Raw genomic sequence first — 14,249 nt, forward strand, 5'->3', positions numbered from 1 at the left:
AAACTACGAACCTCACTTCGCATAGTTCTCTTTGCTATCGCCATCAATCGTCCGCCTTCCTGGTGAAACTGCAAATTTTTTTTTTATCAGGACAAGTATGAGCATATTTTTGCACTTTTATTTTTAACTTGTAGTCACCATCTGGAGACGGCTGCATGCACCAAGTACGGTAAGCCATGGCATCCAGGATTTGGGGTGCTGCCCGATGCAGCACTAGCAAATCTCGAACACAGTGCGCCCCGCCTACGCATTGCTCCTGTTGCGACCTGCACCTCATGCTCATAGTCACAGTATTATGGCTCGACCTTGTTGCAATTTCTTTACAAGTTCCCACTGACAAGATGCTATCCACCAGGAAACTTGTGGAAAAATCTTTACTATTGAAACTTACAACCTCAAATGAACAAAGTTCTTCGCGGCAAGCACATCTTCATTATATCAAGGTTTGACTGTAGTTGTCATTCGAAATGACCACAGGATTGCGAGTGAATGGTGGCGTGTTGCAATACGTACTAGGAGTTCCTATGTATGCTTCCAAATTTGCATAAGAACATATTTCTAGGTTTATTGGACAGACCACAATAGAAATGACAAAATTGAGCCACCTTGTGCATATTCAGGCTCTGTTGTTCAAAATATTTTGAATGACTACAAGTGTCAGTTTCTCCAGAGAATGTGGGGCAATACATAATCCAATGCTCTGAGCATGCTCAGCTGAGTGTTTTGCCTTGTTTTGTCTTCCCCCAGATTGCCTCAACTATGCTGTCAACATACACGACGAGGGGAACCTGTTGGAGATTGTTGGGAACTGCTGTGAGTATGGGCTGCAATTGCATCCTTTTTTCTGTAAGGGTGTGCAAATACAGTAGAAACTTGTTGATGTGTTCCCGTTAGGTACGTTTTCCCAGTGCCAATGTTCGCTATCAAGAAAACAAAAAATGGCCCAATAGGGTTTCGTTCATTTTTTACCGGTTGATACATTCCCGTAAAATAAATTTTTTAGCACCAATGTTCAGTACATCGCCAAACTGCAAGCGTAGGATATGTTGCAACAGAACTGCTTGTTGGCCTAGTTGGTGCTTGCTAAAAGACATGTTTTTTGCCGCAATTGAACACTCACAAAAGGAAGACACATAAAGACAACACATGCTGTCTTTATGTTGTCAACATGTTGTCAGCATGTTGTCTTTATGTGTCTTCCTTTTGTGAGTGTTCAATTGTGGCAAAAAACATGTCTTTTAGCGTAGGATATGTTTTTCGGTTGCTAGATCCCATGTAAACAACAAAATGCACGAAGCACATGCATTCGAGAACATATATAGCTGCCCGCTGCAGCAGCTTCAGTGCTATACTCGCCCGCCCGTCTCACGTGAGAACGCTGGCTCACATTTAGTTTGTAATTTCGCTACCAGCAAATCTTCGTCATTCACAGCTATCCCTGCCAATCCTACTGCGATAAGCATTGTCACCTATCTGTTTAGTGCCATCGGTAGTGTACTTCACGCTTTTAGTAGGCGATAATCCAAATGCGCTGCCCTTTCCTGCTGCAGGCGGTGCAATGTGGGCATCACATTTTGCTTCGGCGGCATGTGGCGTCGCTCACTAGCTCGATTTTGTTTCAGTTTCCATTCGCAGTCTTAAAACACCAGGCATTAGGAAAACAACAAAGGGTGTCTCGGGCTGCCGGACCACCACCAGATCGGCGCACGTCGGTGTCTCGTGCCGCAACAATTTGCCTGATGCTTTGCATTACGGAGATGTCAACAATAGTTGAGTCTGTCAAATTTTTTTAGTTACTTCAGATCGTATGTTTTTTCTCACAGTTTTTTCCACACTGTATGAACGAGGTTCTACTGTATTCAAAAGTAAATGGCTATCTGAGAGAGCACTCGTGAACACTAGCTTTCTTTTTTTTCATTTAGCAAGGCTCACAAACAGCAGTGTGGTTGCTTCATTCATTGCTATTGCTGGTCGTGTGAAGACAGCAGTGATTTTTACACTTGTCCCAACCTAACCTGCAGTTTTGTGGTCAATTCTGTGCTACTTTGTGTACTCTTGATTAAGTTGTTGGACAAGTTACAAGAAACTGTTTGTAGGCTGCTTGTAACTTGTCATATTTGCAAGGTAAAGGCAACATTATGGCAAGTGTGCATACATACGGTTGGGTTTGTCAGACTTGTTTTTGCTCTCCATGATGCAGCAGACGTGTGTGTGGCCTAGCCTTCAAGATTAGGGCTGGAGGCACAGTCTCACAAGCCATGTCCTGTGTAGTCTCTTGTTGTCTCTGGCAGAATGCAGTAAGAATTATGCCAAGCATGCACAACAGTGAATAGAAGACGGTCCTGTACAGTGCTGTAGTTAGCAGGTGACGCTGTTATAAAGTAGAACCTCGTTTGGCTGGCGCAACTGTAGTTTACATCTACTTAATGGGAAGTGCTGTTCAAGTCATTGCAGCACGAGACGCCGACACAAGTCAAACTGGTGGGTACCCGGCAGCCAGAGACGCGTGTCTTTATGTTTCTGTTGTGGAATGTTTTAAAACTGCAACGGGAAAGCAAAACAAAATTGAACTGGTGGGTGAGGCCAGAATGTGATTCTGCCAGAGCAAAACTAGATGCTTACTTAGTGCCGCCTGCAGGGAAAAACGGTGGCACATTTGGGCTATCGCTTTTAAAAGCGTGTAGTATGCTTCCAACGGCATTACGCCACATGTGCGTGCGCTTTGAAACAGATGGACGAAGATGCTTATTGCAATAGCGTTGGCGATGATAGCTGTTAATGGTGCTGTGCTACTGCCCGTGAAATTTGCTGGTTGTGAAACTGAAATGAAATTGAGCTGGTGTGCTACACTGGAATACAATGCTGCCAGAATGAAACATGACGCTCTCTTCGCACCGCCTGCAGCAGCAGACAGCAGTGCAGTTTGGTGATTGCTTTTTAACGTGGTAACCTTAAGAGCCCCATGTCGCAGAAAATCCAGCGATCGGCGTCTCACATCTAGTGTTGACCGTCTTTTCGTAAAAAATCATTTCAAACCACGCATACCCAACGATGTAGGCCCTCCGTGTAGTGCAAAGAAGTTACTGAACTGATTGTATTTCTCAAAGTAAAATGTGTCAGAAAAATCGCAAAGTACGAATTACACAGAACCTGCAGACATGATAGCATCGGAGTGTAATTTGAATCTATGAGAAAACACAATTCTGTTACACGGAAACTCAAGCACAAACCCATTTTCCAGCATTTCCACCATTCATACAGCACCACGCCCGGTTCCTTGCTACACCTCCAGATGGCACTCACCTCTGCGCAGTGCGCAGAGGCAAGTGCTAGCTAGGAAAACGATGGAGCATTGTTTTATCAGAATGTGAAGACATCTGCCCAGCGATCGATTTAGGCACCACTGGCCTCCTTGAAGTCCTTGGGTTCAGCGAGAGCAGTGGAAAAGTAAACACGTCCTCAATAGGGATTAGTAAGAGGCGATTAGAGGATTGGTGGAAGAAAAGTAGGGAAACGACAAAAAACGGAGACGTACAAAAGCAAAGTTCGCAACAGGGGATCAGAAAACTTGGTTGTGTAGTTCATAGTTTTTTTTCTTTTTTTCTTGCTTAACCTAGGTATGAAATTAGGCAGTATAATAGCAAGAGCTTGGTGGCGCAACCCACCGCCCCCTTCTAAAGGGCACGCTCATAACATCTATTCATTCCATTCATCCACGCGGCCCACGCAAGTGGCTGCATTTATACCAGAAAGGTCGCCTTCGTGCATAGTGTTCTCTGCCAATTGTTTCTGGTAAAAATTACGGTTACATAAGCTGCAGTTGCTGGGAAGCGTGAGAAGCAGTCAAGCGACTTTTGAATGCTAAAGGGGGCCCGAGTCTTTGGGACTGAAAATCGGCCCAAAATTCGAATTTTCAATTTTTATTCTCTGCATTCCTGATGCGCTTCTGAACCTGTCTGCAAAATTTGGTTACAAAATACCGTGTAGCTCTTCCGTTATTGTGATCTAAAGATGCAAATCTGCCAGTGTTGTCCTTTAAATTAGTGACAAATCGCACCAGATTTTCGGCACACATAACTCGACCACTATGCACTCTGTCAGCGCCATTTTGGTATCATACGAAAGCTCACGTTTCTGGCTTTCTTTATTTGTCAGTCAGCAACATTGCTGGTACTGTGGTCACGAAAAAGACAACATAAAGAAATTTGCGACGCACGCTGCTGTACTTGGCCAGTTTGAGCATGTGACCAAGATGGCTAGTCATGATTGGCTCCAAGGACCACGAGCGCTCAAACAAAGAAAACAGCCGCCATTTTTACTTAGTCTTGCGACTGCGACGCTGGATATGCTGGAGGTCCGGCAAAGTTTCATTCCGTGAATCGTTATGGGCGGAAACATACGAGACACAATAAACTTTCAAAAGCAATTCCGTCGTCACATTCCGAACGCCACCGAACGTCGACACCTCAACTGCTTTGCCGGACCACGCATATCCACACGCTGGTTACACTCGCATAAGAATCGTACATTGCTGTCGTAACTGAAGAGGAAATGGATAAGAGCAGATGATAAAGCTACGCTTGACAAGATTGCATCTATGACAGTCACTTAGCGAAAAATTCGGCTTTTTGTTGAAGATCTGACCGACGATAGTGCTACAGCCTCGGTCGCAAAGCCCGCTGCTCTGTACATTGTCGTCGGACTTGCAACAGTGAATAATCTTATCGGTGTTTTCTCGTGCGATACTTGCGGTAGTTCTGCGTAAGCTGATGCGGATAGAAGAGAATTACGGTCTCACTACTAAACTGACAGTGGTTTGCGAGATCTGCGGTGAAATTCTTTTGGGATAGAGTTCGCGGGAAATTGAGGGCTCGAAAATGTGCAATCCTTTTGAAGTGAACGTACTCGCAGTGCATGCTATGTTGTTGACCGGCAACGGCGAAACTGCCATGAATTAATTATACGTAGTGCCTACTGATGGCCTTTGGTGCCATTTGTTTCAAACTTTCTATCAATATATCAGTTGTGAAATGTTTTTTGTTGTTTTCTCAAAACCACAATTTTGATGATGATGCCGTATTGGAGGTGCATTATCTCTGCTTCTACTTGTGCTATCACTGTAATACTTTTTTTTTTTCAGTAAGGCAAGGCTGTGTAGAGTGCAAATTTATGAAATAACATTGTTGTATTTATTAGAAAACTTTTAAAAAATGTTTCTTTTTTTAGCAGTTACATGGATTTCTCTCACTGAAGTTTGCAATGTTCTCATTTGATATGAAATTAGGTTAGAACACCATACTTGCTGATTTGCGCTCTGTTAGTTCCACATAATTTTTGTATGTCGATATTTATTATGTCATGTATGGTTTGGTAGATAGCTCACCTCCAAGCAAATTATGCAATAAAGTTCTTCATTTACTATGCAAGAAAACTGGATGTACCGTATTTACTCACATAATGATCGCACCTTTTTGTCAAAGAAATTGACGTAAGTTCAGGGGTGCGATCATTATGCAGGTTAAATTTCCCACGAAAAGAACAAAATTTTTTTTCATCCTGCATTTGCTGTGGATGACAACAGGTCAACAATAGGCGGCTGCTGCTGTATGTAACTCGGGACACCAAAACAAAAATGGCGGCTTGCGGAGCAAGCCGAACGCGATTTTTTGTTCTTCTCGTGAGTACATTACGTACATTGAAACAGTTTCTTTCGTATCAGTAATGAATAATATCATTAATATTGCCAAGTTTGAGGTAATAACATAGCCATGTCCACTTCGAGGGTACAGAAACAGATGGGCTTGCTTGGCTGCCAGTGACATAGAAACACATGGTGGGCATGCTGCGGAAACTGCGGCCATTTGTCTTCACTACTATCCTAATATGGCACGTTTCTGCTAAGGGTGGGTGATTATCTTAGCTGTGTTACAAGCATTGGCGTATGAATAGGGTACACTTTTAACGTATCAGTGTAAACGTCGCTACTATCGTTGCCGCTTGCGATTTGTTGCGTGCCTACGAGCGCAGACGAGAAGAATCGAAAGGTGCCTTTTTTTGTTGTTGTTGTTGACCACAACCATTATAAAGCCTACACATAATAAAGCCAAGTTTGGTTGTAGCTTTTTTTTTGTCATAGAAGTGCAAAAAGTGATGAAAGGAATAAAATGGGGCATCTGCTTAAGAATGTTTGGTGCATGCAGACCGCTTGCTTTGTCTTGGAAGAGTTGTTCGCGTAGCGTTCGACAGATGGTAAGCGCGATCATTATTATCTAGACTTGGCACATGGCATATCGCTGCGGCAAGTTTGGGGTGTGATCATTACACGGGAAATTAAAGAAATTGAGTTTTGACGACAAAATTCAGGGGTGCGATCATCATGTGAGTGCGATCATTATGCGAGCAAATATGGTATATTTAAAACTAGCATATTGAAATATATAAATTCAGCAAGTTTCATCAAAATTTAAAAACGCATAAAAAAATGTTTTCAGGTGCAGGATTCCCCTTTAAGGTGAAGCTTAAGCATCCTCAAAATTTTTTTACTCCTTCATGCTCAGAGTTTATTTCGCCAGTATAAAACTGAATTTTACTCAAACATTGACGAAAACCTAGTAAGAAAATTCTGTTCTCAAAACAAAAGAATCTCGGTGCCCTTCCCTTCTGTGAAGAAGGACGACCAGCAAAGCTGTGTACGTGGCCCCCTTAATGACGAATGCACCTCCGCCACGGGTCGGCCTGGCATTGCCCTATCTTCGGGATCGTCCCACGTAGGGGAGTGCTTAACGCCTGCTTCACCTCTGCTGCGGGTCGGCCCGGTATTGCACTATCTCCGGGATCGGCCCACGTGTGGGGAGTGTTTTGCTTGCGACACTAACATTTCCTTGGACGGTAGAGGTATACAGCTTCTCTGTAAAACATTTCTTACACTTTTCACTCGGACACAGTAAGCTGGCCACCTGAGATGACCGCCACACATCTAGGGTCTACAGTCCAAACCCGTGATAATGAATCTCCGCGGCAACGAAATTCTTGCGACAACAAAATATTTTCGTATACCCAGTGAATGCCCATAGGATTCAGTGCATTTCATACCTCTAAACAACAAAATATTGCTGTACTACAATCCCGCATGAACGAAATTTGCCGGAACATAACCCCATATATTACCTACTCGCGCCAGGCTAGCAGGCTCCAAAATGTGCTCAAATACGATTGCTTTGCACTAAAATTGCGTAAAATACCATAACATTACACTTCCGTAGGCGCCACCAGTTTCGTTTTCAAAAACAGCCGAGTGCTGGGAGCGATCACACGCGCCGGAAACACATCATGGCCACCATCTTGTCTGATGATCACCTGTTCTAAGCAGCACGCATGTTGCTACCGGCATGTGACGTCAGTTTTTGCACACCTTGTGCAGTGCTTAATGTGCACCTCTGTTAGCACAGTGCAGCAAAAACAACGAAATCCACGTCTCGCTGACGCGAAATTGTTGAGATATGGCGGTCGCAGCATGGAGTGTCACGCATTGGACCGCGATTGAGCAATGGTCCGGGAACATGCATCTCTTGCTTCAGGAACGCTGGTTTTGGTGCCACCCGACAGGCATCACGTGCGCATTCGGCACCGGACATAGATTTACACAAAGAGGCCGTAATCTCAATCCATTGCATTCGGGTACAAGAGATATGATCACTTTCGTGCTCCGCATCAGATGTCATCTACAGGCGACACAGCATGCGCTGGAGAAATGTGGCTGTTTGCGTGGAGCGCTGTCTCTGCATCCAGCACCCAGTTATGCAAAATCTCGCAAAAGTGATCGTATCTCCGAAAGCAATCGACCAAGAATACTGCTCCACTGCAGTGCTGCCACTGCTGATCGACGCATGCGGCGCACTTTGTACTGTCAGCAATGTGGTTCTATGTCTTTGAGCAAAGCTTGCCAAAGTAGGCTAACGGAATTTTGACTGTAAGGTTTCATTCTACAATGCATTACCTATCTGTGCTGCCTCATTTCCTAAAAACAAATTCTCACTAAAGCGAATTTTTTCGTGTTCCCCGCCGATTTTGTTATTGCGAGGTTCAACTATAGCAGTCTTGTTTTGGGGATGCAAGCACAACTGTCGCTGTTTCCTAGCAGGCACATGGGGACGCTGCATGTCTCGCACATCCATGTCGTCCTCAAAGGCTGGGATTTTGTACTACACATAGCTACCTACTTACTGTGCACCTTTTTGGCTGGTGCTTGCAGAGAGGCATGTGTACTGTAGTATCGACACAAGGCTTTGAGATTATTATCCTGGCTTCCTGGGTGGAGCCCAAAAAAGAGCACATTTCCACTAATGTAGTTGACATGTAGAAATTGAACAGCTGCTGAGCGAAGAGATTCGTCAGTAAGCCTGACATTTGTGTCAATGGCTGCTTCAAAAATAGGCTGAATATGCAACTTGGGCTTCTTTTGTTACTTCTTAATGTGTTCTGATTGGAAAGTGGCACATCATGATAAATAGTTCAACAGTGGTGAAGACTGTAGGAAGGACTCCACATATGCACCTTCGCAGTCATGGGAGGAACATATTCTTTATAAGCTCTTGTATCGAGCAGCCCACACACACTCTGAATGATTTTTCTACTGCCAGCTCTTTCTTTGCTTGTTCTAGTAACTGTGTCATGAGTTTCAAAGTTAGTCTCACTGTCATGTGATTTGTCACCCCTTGCGGAACTACCAGAGTGTGATTGTATCTCCACGAGCTCTTCATATGAAACACCCAGCAACAATTATAAAAAAACGGTCCTCCAAGACCCTTCAAGCATGGTGGTCACTCCAGGTGACCACCATATTGAGCGGCATGACACACTGTAATTAGGGAGTGTAGCAATTCATCTCTTGTACCATATAAACTTGCCGCACATGAATTGCACTGTACTATGCTTACAATCTCTTAAGGTCTGAACTTAAGTTTTTTTTCCACGGACGACTTCTGGGTTCAGTGTGCATCACGTCATGAAGGTCATCGCAGCCGGGAAAAAAATGTTGCCTCAAGTGACAGTGGAGTTGATAGTCTGTGCATTGTTGCGATCGGCCAGCGGGGAAAGTGACCTTCCAGGCTCTCCTGCCCTACTGCGACTAATCGCTTCGTGAGGCTTGCAATACATAACCTCAGACAGACCAGCGGCGACACCAAGGCGAGACACACTTGACAGCTACGGAGTTGACGGATGGCACTTGATCGCCGACCTCGACGCTGGGACCGAGAAAGTCCAGTGAAAGTGTGTTATGCACTGCTTCATTAGTTGCTGCTGGGCCATCCCAGGAGCCAAGACACGCAAATGGAGTCAATCGTGACACCCCTGTCTACGAGCATGCCCTTCTTTCTCTTGGACAGTGAGCCATGTGCGGTCAGGGGTACTTCTCCAGTGGTGTTCTGTGAACAAAGGTGCCAGAGTGATTGTGCGCACTCTTGTCCACAAGGCGACTACGAGCACTCCGATTGGAAGATGGTGTGACCACGGACTTCCCTGGCCTAGGGATCTAGGAAGGACAGAGGAGTTAAAAGTGGACACTTTTGATGTAGCTAGCGTGTGCTCTGGTATGCTCTCCCAGAAACACATAGTCTTGTATGACCTGTAGCTCATGCTACAAGAACGATGTACTGCGCTCCGTGCTCCGGCCTGTACAATGATCCCTTGTTCTTTAAATAAGTTTGCCTCTCCTACATAAGTTGTCGGATTCTCATCCATGCTCTTGGGACAAAGGAATGACAACACTGTAGTGGAAACAATCACAAAGGCATTTATTGCACCTTTCATAGATCAATGCCTGCTAGCCGACTTGCCATCCACAAAACATGCCGATGGGCGCGCGACAAATCGCAAAAGTCCGACTCACCACGACCGGATAACGAGCCAATATGTTCGCCCCATGCTGGACACCAACGCCTGGTCGTTCGTGTGTACGGTCACGCAAATGGTGGTGCGTTCGAACGAGGCCTCGCAAGACGGTCTCCCAGAAGCATGGATCGGCACACGCGATGGACGTCCGCGCCACTTGCCGAACCCGAACCAAAGAGGAAGCGCCTTCTTCTTTCCGCGCCCAAGTAACAACGCCGTGAGGCGGCGTTATCAGCGCAACACTCGCGCCATCTCTTGTACTGCGCTTCAACCACACCGACCGCCGCGGGCATCATGCAGGCCACGTGGCAAAGCCGGATTGCAGGAGACAGGAGCCATGCGGGAAAACAACATCTCAGGGGACGCGTGAGAGTCGCGCATCCCCACAAAGTAAACCCCTCGTTCCACTCCTCCAGTCCTCTCGACCTCATACTCTTCACGAAAGAAACAACCCTCATTAAGCAGGCACGGACAATGGCGTGGGCCCGCTTAGCCTCCGTGTGATGCCCCAGTGGGCGTAGGCCAGCCACCCGTTACGAAACGTACTGGCGGCGCAGGCTATAAAGTGACCCTTTGTGTGACTCCAGAATCCGAGACCATGACACTCGGCTCCTGCAGCGTTACCAGTCTTGATGGCAGACGCTTGAAAGGTTGCACCGCTTTGAAGTCAACACACGGGACTTGGGCGCTTCAAGAGAAGAAAGAAAGAAAACAGAAATGTGGTCACCCCAAGGGACTACTGTGCCAGAAAAATTTAAATGTGTGTAGTAATCTTCCAACAACACTATGACACACACACAAACACATGCTCTGAAACAGGTAGGGGCAAGTTTTTATCTCAATAGGGTTGTTGGTGATAGCTGTGAAGGGCGTTGTGCTACTACCTGTGAGATTTGATGGTGGGGAAACCATAACGAAATCGAGCTCGCAGGTGAAGTCTGAATGTGTGATGCTTCCAAATTATTTAGTTTTTATATGATAATGAGGGTTGATTTGGTTTTATTTTACCTAAATTGAGCTAGAAGGGGCTTATGATGCCATGCCACTGAGAAAAAGGATGCACAGGCATTGGGACATATTTTGTCATTTTGATTTAGTCAGGTACTCGTAAGACCAAGGGTAAATGTAAGCAGTATAGTTGAACCCCCTGCAATAAGGGAATTGGTGGGGAAATCGGAAAAATTTGCTTTCACAAGAGTTTAGTTGTTGCAAAATGAGACCGCACAGGCAAGGAATGTGCTGCAAAATAAAACTTTACTGTCAAAATTTGGTTACCCTAATTTCACAGGCCTTGCTTAATGCTATAGAATCGCACTGCCAACAGCACAAAATGTGCCTCAGCATTGGTCAGGGATGGTGGCACTGCCATGGAGCGGTGTTCTCGGCTGATAACTGATGGGGATATGATCATTTTCATGAGATTTCACATACAGTGAAATCTCGATATAAAGAACTGCGGGGGACTGCGGTAAATTGTTTGTTATTCTGAAAGATGGTTATAGTGAAAGTCCCGAAATAAACCATTCTGCCCATCAACCCATCAGTTGATAAGTTGTCACGATACGAGCTATCCATGAAGACGTCACTGTTGGTTCTCGGCACGTGCTGATGCTATTTTTCATAGATTCTGCCGCCATGCACTGCCGAATCACCGCATAATAAGAGTGAGGCACGCAAAACGGACGCTGATGCCGAGAAAACTACTGACAAAAAGGTAGCTCCATGTCACCTCCAAAGTGCAGTGTTTCTTGCTCTTTGTTTCCTTTTCACATTTCTTGCTGTGGACACCACAACTGTCCTGCTCGAGGCAGACACCTGAACTGTGTCAAAGTGCAAGCGCGCGTAAGCGACACTATCTGGAAAGTGCAAAGTGTGAGTGTGTGGCATTCCCGCAGTACGGAGGTTGCATTTCACCGTTCACGTAGCTAGTATGGCCGCAGATAGAAGCGCTAAAGGAAGAGGCGGGCACAGAAAGAAGAGTGAAAGGAAGAAGAGACATGCTTCCATTGCTAGGCTACACTTTTCTGGGCGGAGCATGCGCTCACAAAACCTGATACGTGGTCGCCTCTGCTCGCCCGTGTTCTTTTCTTCTCTTGTGCCGTCTCAGGTTTTCCGAACCCATGTGCCGGGACGTCCGCTCCCTGCGCCTTGTTTCGCCTGCTGTGAAGGATACATGGAAATCTAAGAATCCCCAGATTTTGGAATATTAGTTTGTAGTACAGAGGCATTGTTAGCATGACAGGGAAACTGCATAACGATTGTTATTCTGAAAAGCTTGGTATTCTGAAGTTCGTAGTACTGAAATATTTTTACATTGAAACTACAAAAAGTCAGCAGGGGATTTCTGAAAAGTTTGTTAATGTGGGGTTTGTAGTGGCGAGGTTTCACTGAAGCTCAGCACTGTACTTGTTGGTGTCTATGAGCAATCATGTTTCGCACACAGATTTGCCCGAAGGGGCTGTATTTTTGATCGATTGCTTTTGAAGATGCAATCACATTTGTGAGATTTAACTTGGCACCGGATCCGTCAAAGCCTACGGGTGACGGGGAGCACTGGAGGAACAGGATTGCCTGTAGATGCCAATGCATACAGTACGAGCAACAGGGTTGTCACAATATGGCCCCAGATCACAGTGACTCAAGACGTGGCGGCCCACGCTGTGACTGCCATCTCAGGTGCCATAAATAAATTCACGTCGGTGGTACATGTACTTATTTTTAGAGGGATGTGGCCATTCCATTTAAAATGAGTTATTGACAAAAAAAATGGCTGCTGTGATGTGTGTTTCCTGTGCATGTGATCGCTTCCGGCACTTTGATGTTTTCGTAAGCAAAAATTGCAGCAGCGTCACAAATGTGCTGTGATGGTACTTTACACAGTTTAAGTGGGGAGAAAATGTCTGAGGACTTGTGCTACTCTCTTAGTGTTACATGTGCGGATAATATGGGGTCTAATGTTCCGGCAGATTTTGTTGATGCAGGATTGCAGTTTAGTGATGTTATGAAGAGATACAAAATGCATATAATTCTATAGGCGGTTGCTGGGGATAGGAAAACATTTTGTTGTGGTGAAAATTGTGTTGCCTGGAGTTTTCGTTATTGTGGAGTTTGACTGCATTGTTATTCATGCCTGTTGTGACCCATCAGAGGAGAAAGCGTAACGTGTTGTAGGCAAGGACAGACAAAGAAGCTAGATGCACTTTATTGCTTCTTTGTAATGCTTCACTGCAATGGGCTATGTTTTCTTCTATTTGCGAACATTCTGCAAGTAGGTTCTTATGTAAAGACAGCCTGTTTGCATGCAAGAGCTAAGGCAGATTGTGGGAAACTGTATATTGCTCCTTTCGCCATTGTTGCAGCCACACATGGCACCCACGTGGCATGCATTGCTGCTGCATGCTTCCCGGGCTGCCCTGAGCGCAACGGTGTGGCCCCTGGTGCACAGCTGGTCAGTGTGGCCATTGGGGACCTGCGGCTAGGCTCCATGGAGACCGGCACTGCACTGGTCCGGGCCATGGTGCGTGTCCTCCAAAAGGGTTGCCATCTCATCAACATGAGCTACGGCGAGCACGCACACTGGGTTGGAGGGTGAGTGATCCTTCCTACCAGATTGGTTTAACCATGTGAGCTGTCACCTTGTTGTTTGCTTTATTGAATGGTAATTATTAAGCCTGTACGAAGCAGGTGATTTCTCTACAGTTTGCATAGGAGTGCTGACCACCAGAAGTTTGAACTCAGTGATTTGCAGAGCTGGATCTGCTGTTGCCATGCATAAACCAGTGTGCTGCAGTGAGCATGCACAGCCCCATGCGCTGTCCCTCAAGGTATGCAGTATGGCCCAAATTATTGAAGCAGAGGTTTACCACATATAATCGTACATAAGCCGCACTTTTTTTCATCAAATTTTCTTGGGTGTGGGTTATACACAAATAAGGCCTACTGCTACACATTAACACACTGTAGTGTCAGTGCGACTACTGTGTCAAGAGAATTAGAAAACTGGTGACAGACATCAAAAATTTTATTTCACTATTTATCACGGCTTTCAAGCTAATCACTCACGACCTCAGCTCATCGGCACTCTCACCACTGTCGGATGAGCTTGCTGCATCGGCACGCTCCCAAAGCGGGTTGTCCTCTGTGCCGTCCATGGCGTGTTTTATACTTGTGACTCTAAAGCTCTTTGCTATGGTGTCCACTGAGGCGGAACACCATGCGTCCAGGATCCAGCCTCGCACTTGCTGAAGAGACGCTCGCTTTAGGCACCTTGTCGGAGTTTCATGGTTGCCCGCGTCCATCCACTCGGTGTAACACTGGCGAAATTCCGTCTTGAACGGCCGGTTTACGCAAACATCGAG

The 14,249-nt window shown here is 45.7% G+C and overlaps 1 protein-coding gene across 1 annotated transcript in view; it reads left to right on the forward strand.

Annotated features, from left to right (window-relative positions):
• The window catches only part of TppII (Tripeptidyl-peptidase II), a 251,298-nt gene that overhangs the window by 58,884 nt on the left and 178,165 nt on the right, over positions 1 to 14,249 (forward strand). The window contains exons 7-8 of the mRNA XM_075682793.1: positions 748 to 813; positions 13,251 to 13,479. Coding sequence (XP_075538908.1) covers positions 748 to 813; positions 13,251 to 13,479 — 295 coding nt within the window. The remainder of the gene's footprint in view (positions 1 to 747; positions 814 to 13,250; positions 13,480 to 14,249) is intronic.

The sequence above is a fragment of the Dermacentor variabilis genome, chromosome 2 (assembly GCF_050947875.1).
Source record: "Dermacentor variabilis isolate Ectoservices chromosome 2, ASM5094787v1, whole genome shotgun sequence".
Lineage (NCBI taxonomy): Eukaryota > Metazoa > Arthropoda > Arachnida > Ixodida > Ixodidae > Dermacentor > Dermacentor variabilis.